Raw genomic sequence first — 19,397 nt, forward strand, 5'->3', positions numbered from 1 at the left:
CTGTGTTCTGAAATGGTTACTGTGCACTGCCATGGTGCATAATTATCTGACATTTCTAACCTTATCACCCCTGGTCATCATTCGTGATCCGGGATTTTTAATCTTTAGTAAAGGAGAAAAGAGATAAAGTCATAAGCCTGAGATATTAGACATAAACCCTGCAGTCTGATTTTTTGTTTAATATTTTATTTATTTGGCTGCTCTGAGTCTTGGTTGTGGCATACCCGATCTTTATTGCATCATGTGGGATCTAGTTCCCTTACCAGGGATTGAACCCAAGCTGCCTGCATTGGGAGCACGGAGTCTTAGCCACTGGACCACCAGGGAAGTCCCTGTGGTCTGATTTTGAAGTAAAAATAACAGAATAAATACATATATATAAACAATATTATACACACTAACTATATAAATTATGCATATAACAAAACACGTACAAGATACAAATGTATAAAATGTATAATTAAGAAAAAGATAAAATTATATTTTTGAGCTCTGTCAACTGAAAAGGGCTAGAAATTATGACCAACCCAGTAACACAGAGCACTCCTAGCACCAGATGGGGTCCCTAAATATTGTTTCCCTCTAAGGAAATAGAATTCCTTGGACAAACAGCTGATTTCTAGACCTAAGACAGAAAACGTCAAGATAAATTTGGAATCATTACATAGTAGACAGCAATAAAGCTATCAATGATGACTAAGGTCATAAAAAACTTTGGAGCCAACCTGAACAGGCCTTCACTAGTCACAGATGGGACAAACTGATCATCCACTGTCGTAACTGCAATTGATTAAAACATAGCAGACATGCTTAAATCCATGAGTTCATAATGATAATACAATTAATGCTAATTTTAAAAAACTCATCACCACTAGAAGATACTAATGAATCAACTCATTATTTGAAACCAAGCAAATAAAGGGAAAGAATCAAGCATTTATCATACCTTTCCTACATCTCAAATCCTAAAAGATGATGCCGTGAAAGTGCTGCACTCAATATGCCAGCAAATGTGGGAAACTTAGCAGTGGCCACAGGACTGGAAAAGGTCAGTTTTCATTCCAATCACAAAGAAAGGCAATGCCAAAGAATGTTCAAACTACCACACAATTGCACTCACCTCACACGCTAGTAAAGTAATGCTCAAAATTCTCCAAGCTAGGCTTCAACAGTACATAAACCGAGAACTTCCAGGTGCTCAAGTTGGATTTAGAAAAGGCAGAAGAACCAGAGATCAAATTGCCAACATCTGGTGGATCAAAGAAAAAGCAAGGGAATTCCAAAAGAACATCTACCTCTGCTTCATTGACTACTCTAAAGCCTTTGACTGTGTGGATCACAACAAACTGGAAAATTCTTAAAGAGATAGGAATACCAGACCACCTTACCTGCCTCCTGAGAAATCTGTATGCAGGTCAAGAAGCAACACTTAGAACCAGACATGGAACAATGGACTAGTTCCAAATTGGGAAAGGATTATGACAAGGCTGTAGACCGTCACCCTACTTATTTAACTTCTATGCAGAGTACATCATGTGAAATGCCGGGGTGAATGAAGCACAAGCTGCAATCAAGATTGCCGGGAGAAATATTAATAACCTCAGATATGCAGATGACACCACCCTTATGGCAGAAAGCAAAGAGGAACTGAAGAGCCTCTTGATGAAAGTAAAAGAGTGAAAAAGCTGGCTTAAGACCCAACATTCAAAAAACTAAGATCATAGCATCCAGTCCCAGAACTTAATGGCAAACAGAAGGGGACAGAATGGAAACAGTGACAGACTTTATTTTTTTGGGCTCCAAAATCACTGCAGATGGTGACTGCAGCCATGAAATTAAAAGACACTTGCTCCTTGGAAGAAAAGTTATGACCAACCTAGACAGCGTATTAAAAAGCAGAGACATTACTTTACTAACAAAGGTCCATATAGTCAAAGCTATGGTTTTTCCAGTAGTCAAGTATGGATGCAAGAATTGGATCATAAAGAAAGCTGAGTGCTGAAGAATTGATGTTTTGGAACTGTGGCGTTGGAGAAGACTCTTGGAGTCTCTTGGATTGCAAGGAGATCATACCAGTCCATCCTAAAGGAAACCAGTCCTGAATATTCATTGGAAGGACTGATGCTGAAGCTGAAACGCCAATACTCTGGCCACCTGATGCAAGGAGCTGACTCATTTGAAAAGACCCTGATGCTGGCAAAGACTGAAGGCAGGAGAAGAGGACAGCGGATGAGACGGTTGGATGGCATCCCCGACTTGATGCACATGAGTTTGAGCAAGCTCCAGGAGTTGGTGATGGATAGGGAAGCCTGGCATGCTGCAGTCCAGGGGGCTGTTAAGAGTCAGAAATGACTGAGCAACTGAACTTCCTATATTAACTGTACAAGTCGGTTACCAAGCAGATGAGGGTAAGTTTTTCTTTATACAAGCACCCCAGTTTTTAGCGAAGGAATGATAGAATATCATCATTTCTCAATCTTAACGAAGTAACGGAGGCAGGCATTGGTTATGAAGGGCTGCTAACATCACAAAAACAGAGACCACCAGACAACAGGGCCTTCTGACAGAAGATCATAATACCACCTATAACCCACCACACACACACCAAAATCAAACGAAGTCAATAGACTTGATCCAAGTATTACTTTATAAGAAATAGAGAGAAAAGAAAAGCATTTTAAACCATAACAGAAAGATGCAATCAGCAAATGTTAGATAAAATTAGACTCAGACTTTCCATAGTCTACAGCAACTTCACAATTTTAGATTCTGAAACCAAGCTAATAAAGGTCAAGTTCTGAGTTGTTATACTTAATTGACACCTAAGCTACAAAACAGTGGTGCTGAAATCAGTTGGGAGGCAATTATCTGCTATAATAAGAGCAAATAAATGGTGACGAGAAACAAGAATTGTTTAAATTTCTTTTCCACATTTCAGTTCTCACAGAATTCAAGTAATTATGGCATATAATTTTTTAAATTTATTTATTTTTTAATTGAAGGATAATTGCTTTACAGAATTTTGTTGCTTTCTGTCAAACCTCAAGAGGCATATAATTTTAACACTGAACCTATGGAACAAGGTGGCATATTTTCCTTTTATCTGAGATTGACTTTCATTATATCCGGAGAAACAAAAGTAAAATTAGACGCCTGTTATACAAATCACTCACTGTACATAGATTCCAAAATAATACAGAAGAAAGCAAGTCCCCAAAGCCATTACCACATCCAGTAAAAGCTTGAAGTTATAGAATTAACCCATCTACTGAAAAACTGGTTAGAAAAAACGTGATATTCTGTTAATTTATAAAGATTAGTGCTTAAAATGCAACAGGTTTTTTTATTGTTTAAAAGTACAGTTTTTGACTTGAAATGAACAGTGGATTTGGGACTTAAATCTAAGTAAATGAAATATAACACTGATACACAGTAAGAAAACCTGTTTAATTCTATATGGATAAAAATAAGCTCATAATTTCTTAACCTTATTAAAGTTCTGACTCAAGCAAGAAACCAAAAAGCCTCAGAACAGAAACTCAAAGAGGAAAATTAAAATACATACAATCAAATAATACACAGTAATAGATATGAATGATTAATGATGGAAAAACCTAATTTTATCCTAGTTTCAACATTCTCCTCCCCCAAAACTTCTCCAAAGCTCTAAGCATAGCTAAAATGACTAATTTCAGTAATTACTTTCCAATGGAAACACCCACAAAATGTGCCGTAGTACAAATGTAGATGATGTAACCTCAGAAAACTGTTGTGAGGATTAAATGAGTTAATATTAAGTACTAAGCAGAGTGTATGGCACATAGCAAACACTCAATAGATAATAGTATAATTATAATTACTTGTTAATGTCAAGAGCACTTTTCATTTGCATAGCATTTCTTCACAATAACTTCTTAAACTATACAAAATTCTTAACAGTTTACAGAATGCACTTATTTCCAATATCCCTACATGTCTGTAAATTTGAGTAAGAACGAGGAAAAAACTATAGTGGTTAATCCAACCAATATATATTTTATTCTGACTGTGGAAATAAGGAATGTTTTTAGGGCAACTCTGTTTATCTTAACTTCAGTTCAAAAAATTAAGGTATGTATCACACATTCTTATAACCCATTAATTTAACTAAACTTTCTTGAAATTATCTTCAAATTACTATTTTAACTTTTTAAAATCTGAATTTGCTATTTGCAATGTATTCTTAATTACTCCTTTTCAACTTTCAGAGGTGTACTATTAATATACCCAATACTGTATTCCACTACTCTGAAACTTAAGAAAGTAGTAGTAGAAATTTATAATATCTCTATACATAGATAAATACAAAACACAAGTCAATACACAATGTCTAGAATTCCCTTGATCCCTAGAATTAAAGAATAAAATTTTTTAAAAAATTTGTTTCATGATAGAAATAAACAGAATACACATTAAATAGATGAGATTTATTTTCCACAAAATAACCCTCAAAGATGGGCTTCCGTGGTGCCTCAGCTGGTAAAGAAACCGCTTGCAATGGGGAAGACCTGGGACGGATACCTGGGTAGGCAAGATCCCCTGGAGAAAGGAAAGTATACCCACACTCCAGTATTCTAGCCTGGAGAATTCCATGGACTGCATAGTCAGTCCATGGGGTCTCAGAGAGTTGGACCCGACTCGGGGACTTTCACTTTCAAACCTAAAAGATAATTAGTAAGATATGGGATGCTGATAAGGTCCCATTTCCTAAATATCCATCATAGAGAATAATGCATCTTCCAAGTCTTCATCAAGGAAATTAAAGGTAATAGATATAAAATTGCAATATCTACTGCAATCTATAACATAGTGCTCTACAGGGCCCTAAGAAAAGGGGTTAAAATGAAAACTCATCTTGCTTTGTTTCAAGGAAAAGGATATAAGTAGTTGATTTAAGCATTCAAATCCCTTGAAAAGTATTTTTTATAGACAGAATAGGTAATTCTTAAACTTCTACCATAATTTTAATGATGCTGTATAATTCAGGACTTTCTAAGTTCATTTTCTTTGTTCCATCATTACCACACAACTTCCCAAGTTCTTGGATACAGGAAAGAATGCACTGGATTTTCAACCTGAAAATTCTGATCACTGAAAAGGGTTATCTTCTATTTCAACATAAACTGGCATTCTAATGTTACATTCTGATGTGTATATCATTCTTTTAGTTTAGTCTGAATTGAGTTCCTGATACCTTAGCATACATGAGTAGAAGTATGAATTTGAACTTCTTTCTCTGGAAATATGAGAAACTGACATTCTTTCTCATTGACAACTGTCAAAATCATGTCTCGGTTTTCACTTTTCTGCCCTTATCCTACCCACAAAATTAAAAAAAAAAAAAAGTTTTTCGTCTACTGAAATATAGTCAAACCAAATTAAGGGAGATTCATTTAAACACTAAAATGATTGATTAAAATTAACTAACATCCTAGAATTTAAACCAAAGCAAAAGGATGCATGTTTACACAGGCTTCGTTTTCATTTATTCTACTTCCAAAAGAAAAGGAAAAAAGAAACCTATAATAATCAAATTGTACTTTAAGACAATATCCAGAAATGATTTTTGAGCTTGTCTTACTTATCCAGCAAATATTTTTATAAAATTGGTTTGTCATAGTAAGACTTAAAAAAGGATTCAGGAGACATTCTGTGCGGTACAGAACTGGGTAGGAACACTGGTATTTTAAGTGCATAAACTGGAGACTTGATAACAGAATTTTCTCACTGGGTCATTCAAAAACAATTGTATTATTCCTTCCCCAAAATATTCTCTTCCGCACTTGAAAGAACTCTGCCTCACACTAAGCACTCCAGCTCTTCAATTGTTTCCGCCTACGTTTAATTACAAGGAAGAAAGACTGCTCACCAAATTCACAGTTCGCCTAAAACAAAGAAATGTCAATCATCGGCTCTAAAACTATAGGGCGGAATTCTCTGAGGACAGTGAGGCAAAGAACTTCAACCGCAACTGAAATTGTCTTTGCAATCTCGGTTTCCAGGAGACTGAAAGGCTGCAGAGCTGCGCGAAGATCCTGCAGGCAGGCTGGGGTGGCAGAGGGAGCTAGCGGGGAAAAGGGGTGAGTCCCACAGAGGAACTGCATTAGACTTTGAGAACCTATAAGGGACAGAAGGTTAGCTACAAGGAAAAACAGATTTATCTGCAGATCAAGCACGTTTTCAAAGAGAACTTAAAGTGATGAGGATAAGGGAAAACGACAGAAAACCACCAACCCTTCACAACCCGAGGGTAAGAGAAGTAGGAAAAGGGGACTGAGGCGGGGGCGGGGGGTAGGTAGGAGAGGACGGGGAGAGTAAGGTCCAAAAACACCGGGATTTGAAAAAAAGTACGCGAGCTCTGAGCTTGGCCTTAGTCCGGATCTCTCGTACCGGTATGCGGACCGCAGGAGGAAAGGATCGCCCTTACTCAGGGCTGTAGACAACAACGCGTTTACTGCGATAACGAGCCCTGCACAAGAAGATGTCGCCTCTGTCCCTGCTTGCTCCCGTTCATTTCTTTACATCTTACTCTAACACCAGCGGCACTCCAGCAGAACTCTGTCAAAGCCTGCGCTGCAAAAGGACAGCAAAGGAAAATACCTGAGTCCCAGGAATCACGCCCGCAGCGACAGGAGGAGGAGGAGCCGTGGACAACTCGAGACCGGGCAAGATCCTTACTTGTCTCTAGTCAAACCCTAATTCTTACGGGTGGGGCGGGGAATTTCCGCCCTGAGCAAGGAGAGCGTCACTTCCGCTTAATGCTTTATCTGTTCCTCGCCTTCTCCATTCCAGATACGTTCCTTACGTTCGCAACGTTCTCACTTCCTTTTCCCGAGCCCTTCCGCCTAGCCCGAATTTCTGACGTGGACTACATGACCCTGCATGCATCACGGCAGGTTGATTTCCGGGTCAAGAGGTCCGCGCTGGGTACATCACCATGGAAGCGATCGGTTTGGTCACGTGGTGCCCCTGGTTACGCCCGGTGGCAGCTGTGGGGTCTGGGGCTCAGTCGGGGGCCATTTTGCCGAAGGCAGCCTCCGGGAGTCAGGGGCTCAAGTTGTTCCCTTTTTCTCTTCTGCAGGTCGAGGCTTGGAGAGGAACAGGAAGGCTGGGCTCCATCGAGCCCTTCGGAGACGATGGTTTGCTCTAGTCTCCGCCACTTGACTACCCTCCATGGCGGCTGCGCCCTCAGCCCTGCTCCCGCTGCCGCCCCTTCCATCCCTCTGTGCCTATCGCCTCCAGAGCCGCAGTCGTCCTTCCGCCCCAGAGACTGATGATAGTCGAGGTGGGGGCGCCATGAGAGGCGAGAAAAACTATTGCTGCCGTGGAGCTGCCGGAGATCACGGTTCCTGCCCCCCGACACCTTCGCCTCTGGCCTCGACCCTCTTGATGCCCGCGGAGGCAATCTCAAGTAGTTGGTCTGGGCCTGGAGGTGGTTTGTCGGGGGGAGATGAAGAGGAGACTCGGCTCCTTCAACAACTGCGGACCGCGCCCGATCCTTCCGAGGCCTTCCAGGCTTTACAGGCTGCTTTGCCGCGGCGGGGCGGTCGACTTGGCTTCCCCCGACGAAAGGAAGCGCTTTATCGGGCTCTGGGCCGAGTGCTTGTGGAAGGAGGTAGTGATGAGAAACGACTCTGCTTGCAGTTCCTCTCGGACGTTCTCCGGGGTCAGGGGGAGTTAGGCCAGCTGGAAGAGGCCTTTAGCTTAGCTCTTCTGCCTCAGCTTGTCGTCTCGCTACGAGAAGAGAATCCAGCCCTGCGGAAGGATGCGCTGCAGATCCTACACATCTGTTTGAAGCGTAGCTCTGGACAGGTGCTGAGGACGCTTATACAACAAGGACTGGAAAGTACCGATGCCCGGCTTAGAGCTTCCACAGCACTACTGTTCCCTATCTTGCTTACCCCTGAGGATTTGTTGCTCGACCTAGATCTTACCGAAGTGATAATATCCTTAGCCCGAAAGCTTGGCGGTCAGGAGATAGAAGAAGAATCTGAGACAGCTTTCTCTGCACTTCAACAAATAGGGGAGCGTCTTGGCCAAGAGCGATTTCAGTCCTATATCTCTCGCCTGCCTTCTGCCTTGAGGAGACACTACAATCGCCGCCTGGAGTCCCAGTTTGGAAGTCAGGTTCCTTATTATTTGGAACTTGAAGCATCTGGATTTCCTGAAGATCCCCTTCCCTGTGCAGGGAGTCTTTCCAACAGCAATCTTAAATTTGGGATTATTCCTCAGGAGCTGCATTCAAGGTTGTTAGATCAGGAAGACTATAAGAACCGGACTCAGGCTGTTGAGGAACTGAAACAGGTGATGGGTCGCTTTAACCCAAGTTCCACCTCTCATCCTAGCCTTGTGAGTTTCATTAGTTTGCTGTATAATTTGTTAGACGATTCTAACTTCAAAGTGGTCCATGGCACACTTCAAGTCCTGCATTTACTGGTTATTCGCCTTGGAGAGCAGGTACAACAGTTCTTGGGACCTGTTATAGCAGCTTCTGTCAAAGTGCTGGCAGACAACAAGTTGGTGATCAAACAAGAGTACATGAAAATCTTCCTCAAGCTAATGAAGGAAGTAGGTCCTCAACAGGTGCTTTGCTTGCTCCTGGAACATCTCAAACATAAGCATTCCAGAGTGAGAGAGGAGGTGGTGAACATTTGCATCTGCTCCCTCCTGACTTATCCCAGTGAGGATTTTGACTTATCCAAACTGTCTTTTGATCTTGCCCCAGCTCTTGTAGATAGCAAACGCAGGGTACGCCAGGCAGCTCTTGAAGCCTTTGCTGTGTTGGCATCGTCAATGGGCTCAGGTAAAACCAGCATCCTTTTCAAAGCTGTGGATACTGTGGAGCTGCAGGATAATGGAGATGGAGTGATGAATGCTGTGCAGGCCAGATTGGCTAGGAAAACCCTCCCAAAGTTAACAGAACAGGGATTTGTGGAATATGCGGTACTCATTCCATCATCTGCCCAGGGTAGATCGAGCCATTTGGCACATGGAGCAGATGCAGACTGGCTTTTGGCTGGTAACAGAACTCAGAGTGCACACTGTCACTGTGGTGACCACACAAGGGATAGCATGCAAACTTATGGATCTTATAGTCCAACTATCTGTACTCGAAGGGTACTAAGTGCAGGAAAAGGAAAAAATAAATTACCATGGGAAAATGAGCAGCCTGGAGTCACGGGCGAAAACCATACTTCCAGTTCCAAGGACATAGAACAGGTATGCATCTTCTCTAATTTCCGTGAGTTGAAACTATGAAATAATTTAAAATAGAAGTATGCCTGTAATGACTGAGGAATGAGGCTCTTTGAGGGTTGTTATGCTTTGTTTTTAAATCAGTTTGCTGATGTATCAATTATAATGGGACAGAACACACAGGAACCTTCAGTAGGTTTTCTGCTTGATGGATTTGATTAAATTTGAGGCACAATTTGGTATAGAAAATACCTGGATTTCGGTTTTGACCTGTCACTTTGGCATATCTGTTACTCATTCGAACAACAAACACTGAATACCTAGTAGGTACCAGAAAAAAAAACAAAACACATTCTAGGAATGAAGATCAAATGGGTTTTGCAGAGTTTAGTTAAGGAAAAGTCAGACCTGTAAATGGGCAGCTACAAATTGGTTAAGTGCTAAAATAGAAATTTTGAGTCCTATGGAAATGCTGAAAGTAGAAAAAATAATTACACTGGCAGGGGAAAAACCTTCCAAGAAGACCAGACATCTGAACTAAGGGTTTTTTTTCCACCCCAAAGTCTTTATTTTGAAAATTCCAAATCTATAGTTTACTTAAAAGAATAGTACAGTGACTACTGGGGCTTCCCAGGTGGCTCAGTGGTAAAGACTCTGCCTGCCATTGCGGGAGACGTGGGTTCTATCCCTGGGTCGGGAGGATGCCCTGGAGGAGGAAACGGTAACCCACTCCAGTGTTCTTGCATGGAAAATCCATGGGCAGAGGAGCCTAAAGGTCTCCATGGGGTTGCAAAGAGTTGGAGACAACTGAGCACACATGTGTGCATACACATAGTGAATATTCATATACTTCATCTGGATTCACCAGTTGTCATGTTGCCATATGTGCTTCGTATTTGCTGAACCATGTGAAAATAAGTGCAAGTATCTTGACATTTCATCCTAAACATTTCTGTATATGACTCCTAAGAATGACATTCCCATTTATAACCATCATACCATTATCACACCCCGGAATACCAGTAGTAATAGCCTCTATTTATATTTCTCCAATTGTCCCCAAAATGTGTTTTATACTATTTTGTCTTCCAGGATCCAGTCAGTCAAGATTCACATGGTTAATATGTCTTTTACATAGAATTACAAGCCCATCTGTGTGTTTGTTCATGACATTGACTTATTTTTGAAGAATCTTAATCTATCTTACTGTTTCTTTATGTTACATTCAAGATAAACAATTTTAGCAAAAATACAACCTTGTGAACGTCATATTACATCACTTGGTTAAGGTGTGATAACCACTCCGTTGCAAAGGTTTATTTTCCTCTTTATAATTAGCATATGATCTGTAAGATACTCTGTGACACTAGGAATACCTCAACAACCTTCCATCCCTGTTCTTAACATCCACTAATGATCCATACCTAATGATCCACTAATGATCATTTATTACATTGGGGACTACAAAAAAGGGTAACTTTTTTGAAAAGTCTAACATTCCTTCTGTATTTGTTACCTGGCATTCTGTTTTATTCTACGTGTAATAATTAAATGCATGAGTATTCCTTTTGACACTAAAGTTGTCTCAAATTTGATTTGACCGGTGGCTGGCTCCTGTGTCCTGTAACATGACTCTTTAAGTCTTTGAACACTTCCTTAACTTAAACATGGTATGATGCCCAGGGTTACTTTGTATTTTTCTTGCTCCAGACCTGGAGCCAATGTTTTTTCCAAGAGCCCAGGAAATGCTTTTTAAATTAGAAAGTGGAATTTTAAAACCAAAGTCAGAGTATAGACATGCTCAGTGGTGTTGCTTATCATTGTGGATTGACTCTTTCAGTGGATAGAACCTAGGAATACCTTTTTTTTTTTTTTTTTTTTAACAAATTCATATTGATACCTCCAATCAAATCCAGCACTACAAGACTTTCTCATATTCCTTTAGTCCATGTTTATATCTCCTTTCTCTCACAATTTAACCCTGGTTCCTAATATCATTTCAGTTCAGTCGCTCAGTCGTGTCCAACTCTGCGACCCCATGCACTGCAGCATGCCAGGCCTCCCTGTCCCATTGAGTCTATGATGCCATCCAACCATCTCCTCCTCTGTCGTCCCCTTCTCCTTCCACCTTCAATCTTTCCCAGCATCAGGGTCTTTTCCAATGAGTCAGTTCGTCACATCAGGTGGCCAAAGTATTGGAGTTACAGCTTCTGGTCTCTAATATCAGTTACATTTATTGATATTCATACACAAAACATAATTACTACACCAGTATCAACAACAGCTGACTACCTACTAAAGCTCAATATTTCTTTGCACTTGTTTGTTTCTATGCTTAGAATTATCCAACACTCATATGGTCAAACTTTTCTTAATTTGTTTGTAGGTGGTTCAAATGACATGATAAAAGATGAATAGTAATTTGCTTAGTGTGGATGTGTCCTGATGAATTTCAGACTGAAGAAATAATGTTCAGAGATACTAAATTATAAAAGGATTTCCCAAATTAATAAGAAATGGTGTATTTCTGCACAGCTGAACCCGTTTGGTGGAAAGTAGCAGAAGATGAAACTAGAAATGTAGGCAAGGGCCAGGTACGGAGATCATTTTTGTAAATGAGTTCATGCCTTTTGCAGTATGGATGGAGGTGAACAGTGTTCCCGCTTGTTCTTTTTAATTCTAAAGTTATTTTTAAAGTAATTTTCCTGTTTACACAATTTAATCATATGGTTTTTCTCATGTATTTTAAAACCACCTGGGAGTGAATGATTTTCTGTAAGCATTGATTTTTAACACTGCTTGTTATTTGTCAAGTCTAAAATGTTAGTGTAGCAAGTTCTGTGGCAGTCCAGTGGTTAGAACTCGGCACTTCCACTGCCCTGGCCCAGGTTCAGTTCCCTGGTCAGGGAACTAAGATCCCACAAGCCATGCAGCCCAGCCTAAAAAAAAAGAAATGTTAGTGTATTAAGATTCTGGTGCTGGCCAAAGTGCCAAGAATCTGAAAATAGTACATTTCTGAAATTCTAGTGTAGACATATATTGCTTTTGAAAGAAGTGATAGTCAAATTAAAAATTATCCCAGAAATTAAGCTCTACAGTTGTCCCTCAGTATCTTAGGGAGGTTGGTGTCTGGACCCTGGAGCATACCAAATCTGTAGATGTTAAAGTCCCTTATATGAAATGGCATGTTTATTGGTGCCTAGAACCTCCTCCTGTATACCTTAAGTCATTTTAAGATTACTTATAATATTTCATACAATGTCAATGCTATGTAAATAGCTGCATAAGTACAGTGTAAATGCTATGTATAGCCAAAGAATGGAAAATTGAAGTTTTGCGTTTGGGAACTTTCTAGAATTTTTTTTTTTTATATTTTCAATCCACAGTTGAATCTGTGGTTGCAGAACCCATCGATTTGGAAGATTGACTGTACTTTCTTGCTCAGAAATTGTCTGTAGAAGAATTATTGATACATTGGAAATTATCATAATGAATGACAGGGATTAAATACCTAAATATTTTTATGTGTGCAGTTTTTAAAAGTACATGTATATTTTTAAAATAATAGCGCAGTACTATATTTTAGAGCAGGTTTAGGTTCACAACAAGACTGAAAGTACAGAGTTTCCTTAAAACCCCTTTGCACACCCACACATGAAACCTCCTTCACTAACACCGTCTCTCCTAAAGCGGTGCATTTGTTACAACTGATGAACGTGCATTGACATTAGGATTTGCTTTTGGTATTGTACATTCTATGGGTTTGGACAAATATATCCATGACCCATATCCATCACTGTAGTATCGCACAAAATAATTTCACTGCCCTAAAATTCTCTGTGCTCCTATTCATCCCTCCCTTCCTAACTCCTCTCAAACACTGGTCTTTTACTGTCTGCATAGTTTTGCCTTTTCCAGAATGATGTGACCCTTCTTCTAATTTGTACTGACTCTTGCCCAGGCTTAATTTTAACATTTGCAGTCTATTGTTAAAATGTTATTTCTGTCTTGTCCACATAGAGCAAGTTAATGACATAAGATGCGTCTATAAAAACTCAGAAATGTTTCAGTTACATAGTCCTGTAGCTCATTTTGAAGATAGATTAGTTTGCTTAGAGGGATTATTATGTATAACAGTGGTAGGAAAAAAGAAAGGTTAAAACAGCAGGCCCTTGCAGACTGGAGACCCTTGAATGCCAGATTAAAGAGTTTAGTCTATTATTTTGACAGTGGTTTGAGACTACAGGGGTTGTTTGGTTTTGGTTTTTTCCTTCTCTTTTTTTAAGCAGTATTTTAGGAAAGCTAATCACAACAGCAGCAATGTCTAAGTTGTGTGGGATTTTCTTTTTTTTTTTTTTGAGAAGGTGGAGACTGGAGACTGGGAAGATCAGTTAGTACATTTATTGGACTACTTTACGTGTGCGTTGTTGAGTTTCATTAGAATTAGCAGGGTATCAGGTAAGAGGCATTTCAAAGGATTTAGTGGCCAAAGTGTTGGAGGAAAGGAAGATAAAGAGAAAGAGGGATAACTCAGATTTGATTGAAGTGACAAAAATGCATAATAAATCCATGAATAAGAAAGACCCAACAAGGGAAAATGAGTTTTAGATAGTGGAAGAACACTTGGTTGAATTTGTTGAAGACCACTATTCAAGAGACAAAGAAAGAACTAGGGTGTAGACTTGGAAGTCACATATTGAGAAGTAATTTGTTGAAACTGTGAGATTTGAGGAGCTCTCAGAACAAGAGCATAGTGCTTAAGTCTCAGTCTCAGCATGCAGCCCCGTTTAGGGAATAGCAGTAGGAGACAGAACCAAACAAGGAAAAGAGAAAGAGTGCCTAAGACTTGCAAGAGAACAAGAAAGAACAAAGGTTTTAGAAGTGAAGTAAAGAGAGTTTCAGGAAGCACATCATCACTGTTAAAAGCAGGAGAGATTTTTGAGGAGAATGAAATCAGAAAAAGCATGATTTATTCTTGTATATCAGCTAGCTACTTGTAAAATAATTTTTGAAGATACTTTTCTCATAATTTTATCTTTCTTAATTTCCTCCTAATAATTCATCTGATTATTAAAAGTTGTATGTGCTTGTTATAGAAAATTTGGAAAATTCAGAAAGGCACAAAGAAGAAGTTTAAGATTTTCAGCAGTCTCACTACTGAGAAAAGCATTCGGTGAACATTTTGTTGCCTCATCTTCAAGTGCCATTTCAGTTTGTGTATACTAATGACGTTATTTTTTCCATACACGAAAGTCTCTCTCCTTTATCATGAATTTTTTTTCTTTGACATCAAATAATCTATAGTAGGATCTTTAATGGCTGTTTCATGTTAGATTATATAATATCAGTTGGTTTAGTTGTTCTTAATTTTGAATATTTATATGTTTTAATTTTGTTTCTGCCGTTTAGTTGACTATTTTTATGCCCCAACGTATACTATGATAAGCAGATTCTTGTGGTATTCTAACTTTGCATCTCTTTCTGTGCTTTTAGGACTATTTTAATGGGTTAGTGGGGTCCAATAATCAGCCATCACTACTTGGCCACCATGTTAGCTATATTTTTCTTAACAGATTTCTCTGCAATGAATTAAGTGTCACGGTAACCTAGACTGAAAAGTAAGGAGCATACTTGCTTCACTTGTATATGTAGTTATTAGGTTCTATAGCTTTTTTAAGGTAGAAAATTTGGTTACTGAAAAGTCAGTGAGACATGGGAAAAAGTGGTTTTAGAGACTAAATTTATAAGTTTATGAGATGAACTGATAAGAAAATATTTATTAATACAAGCACTAAACATTTATTAAGCATCTTTTTGGTCATCCACTAAGTGTGAAGCCAAGTTCAAGCTTATAGATTACTCTTAAAAGCACTACTGCTGCTACTGCTAAGTCACTTCAGTTGTGTCCGACTCTATGTGACCACAGAGACGGCAGCCCACCAGACTTCCCCATCCCTGAGGTTCTCCAGGCTAAAACACTGGAGTGGGTTGCCATTTCCTTCTCCACTTAAAAGCACTGCCTAGTATTTTTTTCCTCTTTTGGTATTTAGCCCATGTGAACCATGACTTCTTTTTCTTCAGTAATGGTAAGCACTGTGTTGATAATGACTGTTGTTGTTTTTTTATATAACAGTACTAGCAGTGCTGTGTCTGCAATCAGTATCCACAGATATCTCAGTGAGAAAGTCGAATCTCAGGGTTTGAGGGTAAAAGAAAAGACCAAACAAGATGTAGTAGGATGTAGCAGGATGAGTTATCACTAAGTTTTCTTTTTAAATAGGAACCACCTCATTTAAAGTAGCAAAGAGCCACTGTTGACTTCACCTTGCTTACTCTGTACTGTGGTAGATCTTAGATTTGCAAGGAATATATGATTTGATCTCTCTAATCATAGTTGAGAATCAAATTGAGAGGGAAAGGCAAGGAATTAGTGTCGTTATATACTGAATGAATCAAGAACATAAGTATATAGAGAGATTAGCTTTGGAACAGAGGCAGAAGTCTTTTTTCTTCTGGAACTGGAGGAAAAAATTAAAGGAAGATAACTTAGGATTCAGAAAGATTTTGAGACAGCAGATTTTTTTTAACCAAAAGAATGAAGCTCTGGACATTGAAGACAATGAGCTCTGGAATAGTGCTTATCAAATTTTAATGTCCATAAAAATTCCCTCAGAGTCTTGTTAAAGTACGGATTCTGGTTCAGTTTGTCTGGAGAGGGCTTCTGAGACTCCATGTCTAGTAGGCTTCTAGTTGTTGCTGATGCTGCTGATTTGTGAGTCACATGTTAAGGGCAGGGCTCTAATATTAGACTTCCATAATCTGGTAAATGAAGAACCAAGCTGAGAATGGAAAATGGAGAATCAGACATTTGAAGAATGTGGGAAAGATTTAGAATAGTTAATGTGACAAATTTAAAGGTAATAGAAAATCCCAAATCACTAAGTTGCAGTAATGTATTTGGTGTGAACTTAATCCTAAAAATTGAAATTTCCTTGGATAGTACGTTATTTCCAGCAAGTAGTTTTTGTTTGTTATTTTTTTTTTTTAATTGAAGGATGATGGCTTTACAGAATTTTGTTGTTTTCTGTCAAACCTCAACATGAATCAGCCATAGGTACATACATATCCCCTCCTTCTTGAACCTCCCTCCCTGTTCTTTTAAAAATATGATTGGAGTGTCTAAAAGAGAAAAACCCTTAGTTTTAAAACATGTCAAAATCATGAACAATCCTGAAAACATATCTAATATCAGTGCAGATGTTGGATTGTTTCCAATAAGCAGTCATTATTTTTCTTCTTAAAATTTTATCAAGATGTCTGAAGTATTTGAAAAACTTTTTTCTGTTTATTTATTTATGTTGTTGTTGTTATTGACTGCACCACACGGCTTGCAAGATCTTAGTTCCCTGACCAGGGATTGAACCTTGGGCCAGGGCAGTGAAAGCCCTGAGTCCTAACCACTGGGCTACCAGGGAATTCCTGAAAAACTTATTTTTAGTACTTGTTAAAATTAAGAGCAATCCAAAAGCATATCTATTCTCAGGTCTATTTAAAAACTTTAAAGTAATTTTAAAATAAGTTTTGAAAACTAAACCTTAAGAATATTAAATAAGATAATGCATACATTATATTGATTTTATGGTCTAAAAAAACCATAGCACTTATCATGATAAATGGAGAAAACATATGCATTTCCTTGGGTACCTACTTTTATTTCCCTGTAACTTTTTAACCTCAGGCAGTGTCAGTTATATATATTAAATATAACCTCACCCAAAGATACCAACTTTTGTTTCCTCACAGAAAAAAACTGAAATTCATGTAACCAAGAGCTGTCTTTTTATTCTTTCCATGACTATATATGTCCTTTTTATAATGGTTTAAGTGACAGAAATAAACATGCATTTTGTCATCATCCAGAGGCTTTTGTATATCCTTTAACCTGTTTGTTTGATGGTTATCCTATAATGTATAACAGACAAGGATAAATTAAAAGCATATTTAACACAGGGAACTATATTTAATATCCTGTGATAAACCATAATGGGAAAGAATATGAAAAAGAATACACACATATAATCAAGTCACTTTGCTGTACAACAGAAATTAACACCATATTGTAAATCAACTGTCAATTCAGTTCAGTCGCTCAGTTGTGTCTGACTCTTTGCGACCCCCTAGACTACAGCACGCCAGGCATCCCTGTCCATCACCAACTCCTGGAGCTTACTCAGACTCATGTCCATCCAGTCGGTGATGCCATCCAGCCATCTCATCCTCTGTCGTCCCCTTTCCTCCTGCCTTCAATCTTTCCCAGCATCAGGGTCTTTTCCAATGAGTCAGTTCTTCACATCAGGTAACCAAAGTATTGGAGTTTCAGCTTCAGCGTCAGTCCTTCCAATGAATATTCAGGACTGATTTCCTTTAGGATTAACTGGGTTGATCTCCTTGCAGTCCAAGGGACTCTCAAGAGTCTTCCCCAACACCACAGTTCAAAAGCATCAATTCTTTGGCACTCACATTGCTTTATGGTCCAACTCTCACATCCATACATGACCACTGGAAAAACCATAGCTTTGACTATATGAACCTATCAACTATATTTGATAGTTTAATTTTTTTCATTCCATTTTGTTAGTCTAAAATCTTAATTAAGAGTCTGGGAATTATAAATAATATATTAAGCATTATAACATTTATGGCATTATAAAAATTGATCTGTGTTAATAAAGATATTATCTATTATGAAATTTAATTGAACATGTGATTTTGCAATTTTATAATTTGAAAAGGAGTAATGTTAAGGTATACAACCAGTGAAACCAGTAGAGGAAATTTAGGAAATTTAAGTTAATGAGGTGTTTCCTGAGCGGATAAGTTCAAATTTGCACAAACAATTATACTATTATTTTTACACAGTGATAAAATGTGGGCAAAGACAAATAGCTGCCTTCTACTGAGTCTGATTTGTCCAAAGAGCTATCTGAAGTAAAATTTTTCTGTGAACTTTTTCTGTACAAGTACATGCCATGTATTAAAAACCTTTAAGTTTATGAACATTTTTTTCTTGTTCTTTAACCTAGTAACCGAGGCCATTAATTAAACTCACAGTCTATGTTTTCCCTTGAATGTGCAAAAGTAGGAGATAAAACTTGTATTTGGTATCACAACTGTGCTTTCTTAAAGTTTGCGTAGAAAATGATTTGAAAAAACATACAAAGATATTTCAGAAGGTGATTTTGGAGGTAATTGGAATAAACTTTTTTTAATGGCTGTCATTAAGAGGCAAGGTTGAAGTTCAGGTAAAACTAGAAAGAACCAGTAGAAAATGAAGGTCCAAAAACTGGAGGCTGGAGATTAAGATAAATTTAGTATGAGCCCAATAAGGGCAGGAGTGTAGGTGGTTTCTGAGAGAGTTAGCTATTAAAAGGTGTTATCCTGATAATTTGCTACTACCTATACCAAGGTAGAATTAAAACTATTTTTGTGATGTCCTTAACACTCCTTGCCAAAAGTTGAACTAAGATGTGTTAGGTCAAAGAAATGTTTTTATGAAAAATATATTAGGAGTCAAGTCCAAAGGTTAAGAGTTACTAAATAGCGAGATTAAAATAGTAGATTAGACTATGTGAATTTCAAATCATTGTTAATATTAAATGTGAAACTCACCTTTTATAACACTTTCATTTCCTACAAGGAATTAAATGAATTAAATTTTAAGACATTAACTTCAAACACTGAAAACTCAGTTCTATCTAAGAGTCATAAGATGCTCTAAACAGACTGCTTCATATTTTCTAAATTTAGCTCACAACTTTTGCAAACTATATGTGTACTTTTCCCTTTTATGCTAACTCATTCCTTTTCCCTTGTTTAGTGTTTAGTCCCATCAAAGCTTATCCTGATGAAAATAATTTACCTACTTTTGAGAAAGACCATAAAGGACCTCTCATGTTAATAATAATTGGTCATGTTAATAATAATTGGTATGTCCTACAGTCTGCTTTCAAATATTGGCAGATTTTTCTACAGCAGAATGTAATTCCTGACTGACTTCTCCTAAACCCTGGAAAATGCCACACTAGCAGATATATTCTCCACTGCTACTACTGCCCACTGTATCTCCACCCTCATTACCACTATCCCTAGTTGCTGTCTTCACT

The 19,397-nt window shown here is 38.3% G+C and overlaps 2 protein-coding genes across 5 annotated transcripts in view; one reads left to right on the forward strand and one right to left on the reverse strand.

Annotated features, from left to right (window-relative positions):
- KLHL28 (kelch like family member 28) overlaps positions 1-6,874 on the reverse strand; it is a 32,669-nt gene extending 25,795 nt beyond the window's left edge. The window contains exon 1 of the mRNA XM_070775513.1: positions 6,640-6,874. The gene's annotated coding sequence lies outside the window, so the exon portion shown is untranslated. The remainder of the gene's footprint in view (positions 1-6,639) is intronic.
- Positions 6,875-6,975: 101 nt separating this feature from the next.
- Positions 6,976-19,397, forward strand: part of TOGARAM1 (TOG array regulator of axonemal microtubules 1) — a 78,448-nt gene continuing 66,026 nt past the window's right edge. For 2 of the 4 annotated variants that reach the window (XM_019983739.2, XM_019983742.2), the window contains exon 1: positions 6,978-9,258. In XM_019983739.2, coding sequence (XP_019839298.2) covers positions 7,213-9,258 — 2,046 coding nt within the window. In that variant the 5' untranslated portion in view covers positions 6,978-7,212. Of the gene's footprint in view, positions 9,259-19,397 lie in introns of all 4 variants that reach the window. The other 2 variants (XM_019983743.2, XM_019983740.2) reach the window with 2 other exon arrangements.

The sequence above is a fragment of the Bos indicus genome, chromosome 21 (genome assembly GCF_029378745.1).
Source record: "Bos indicus isolate NIAB-ARS_2022 breed Sahiwal x Tharparkar chromosome 21, NIAB-ARS_B.indTharparkar_mat_pri_1.0, whole genome shotgun sequence".
Lineage (NCBI taxonomy): Eukaryota > Metazoa > Chordata > Mammalia > Artiodactyla > Bovidae > Bos > Bos indicus.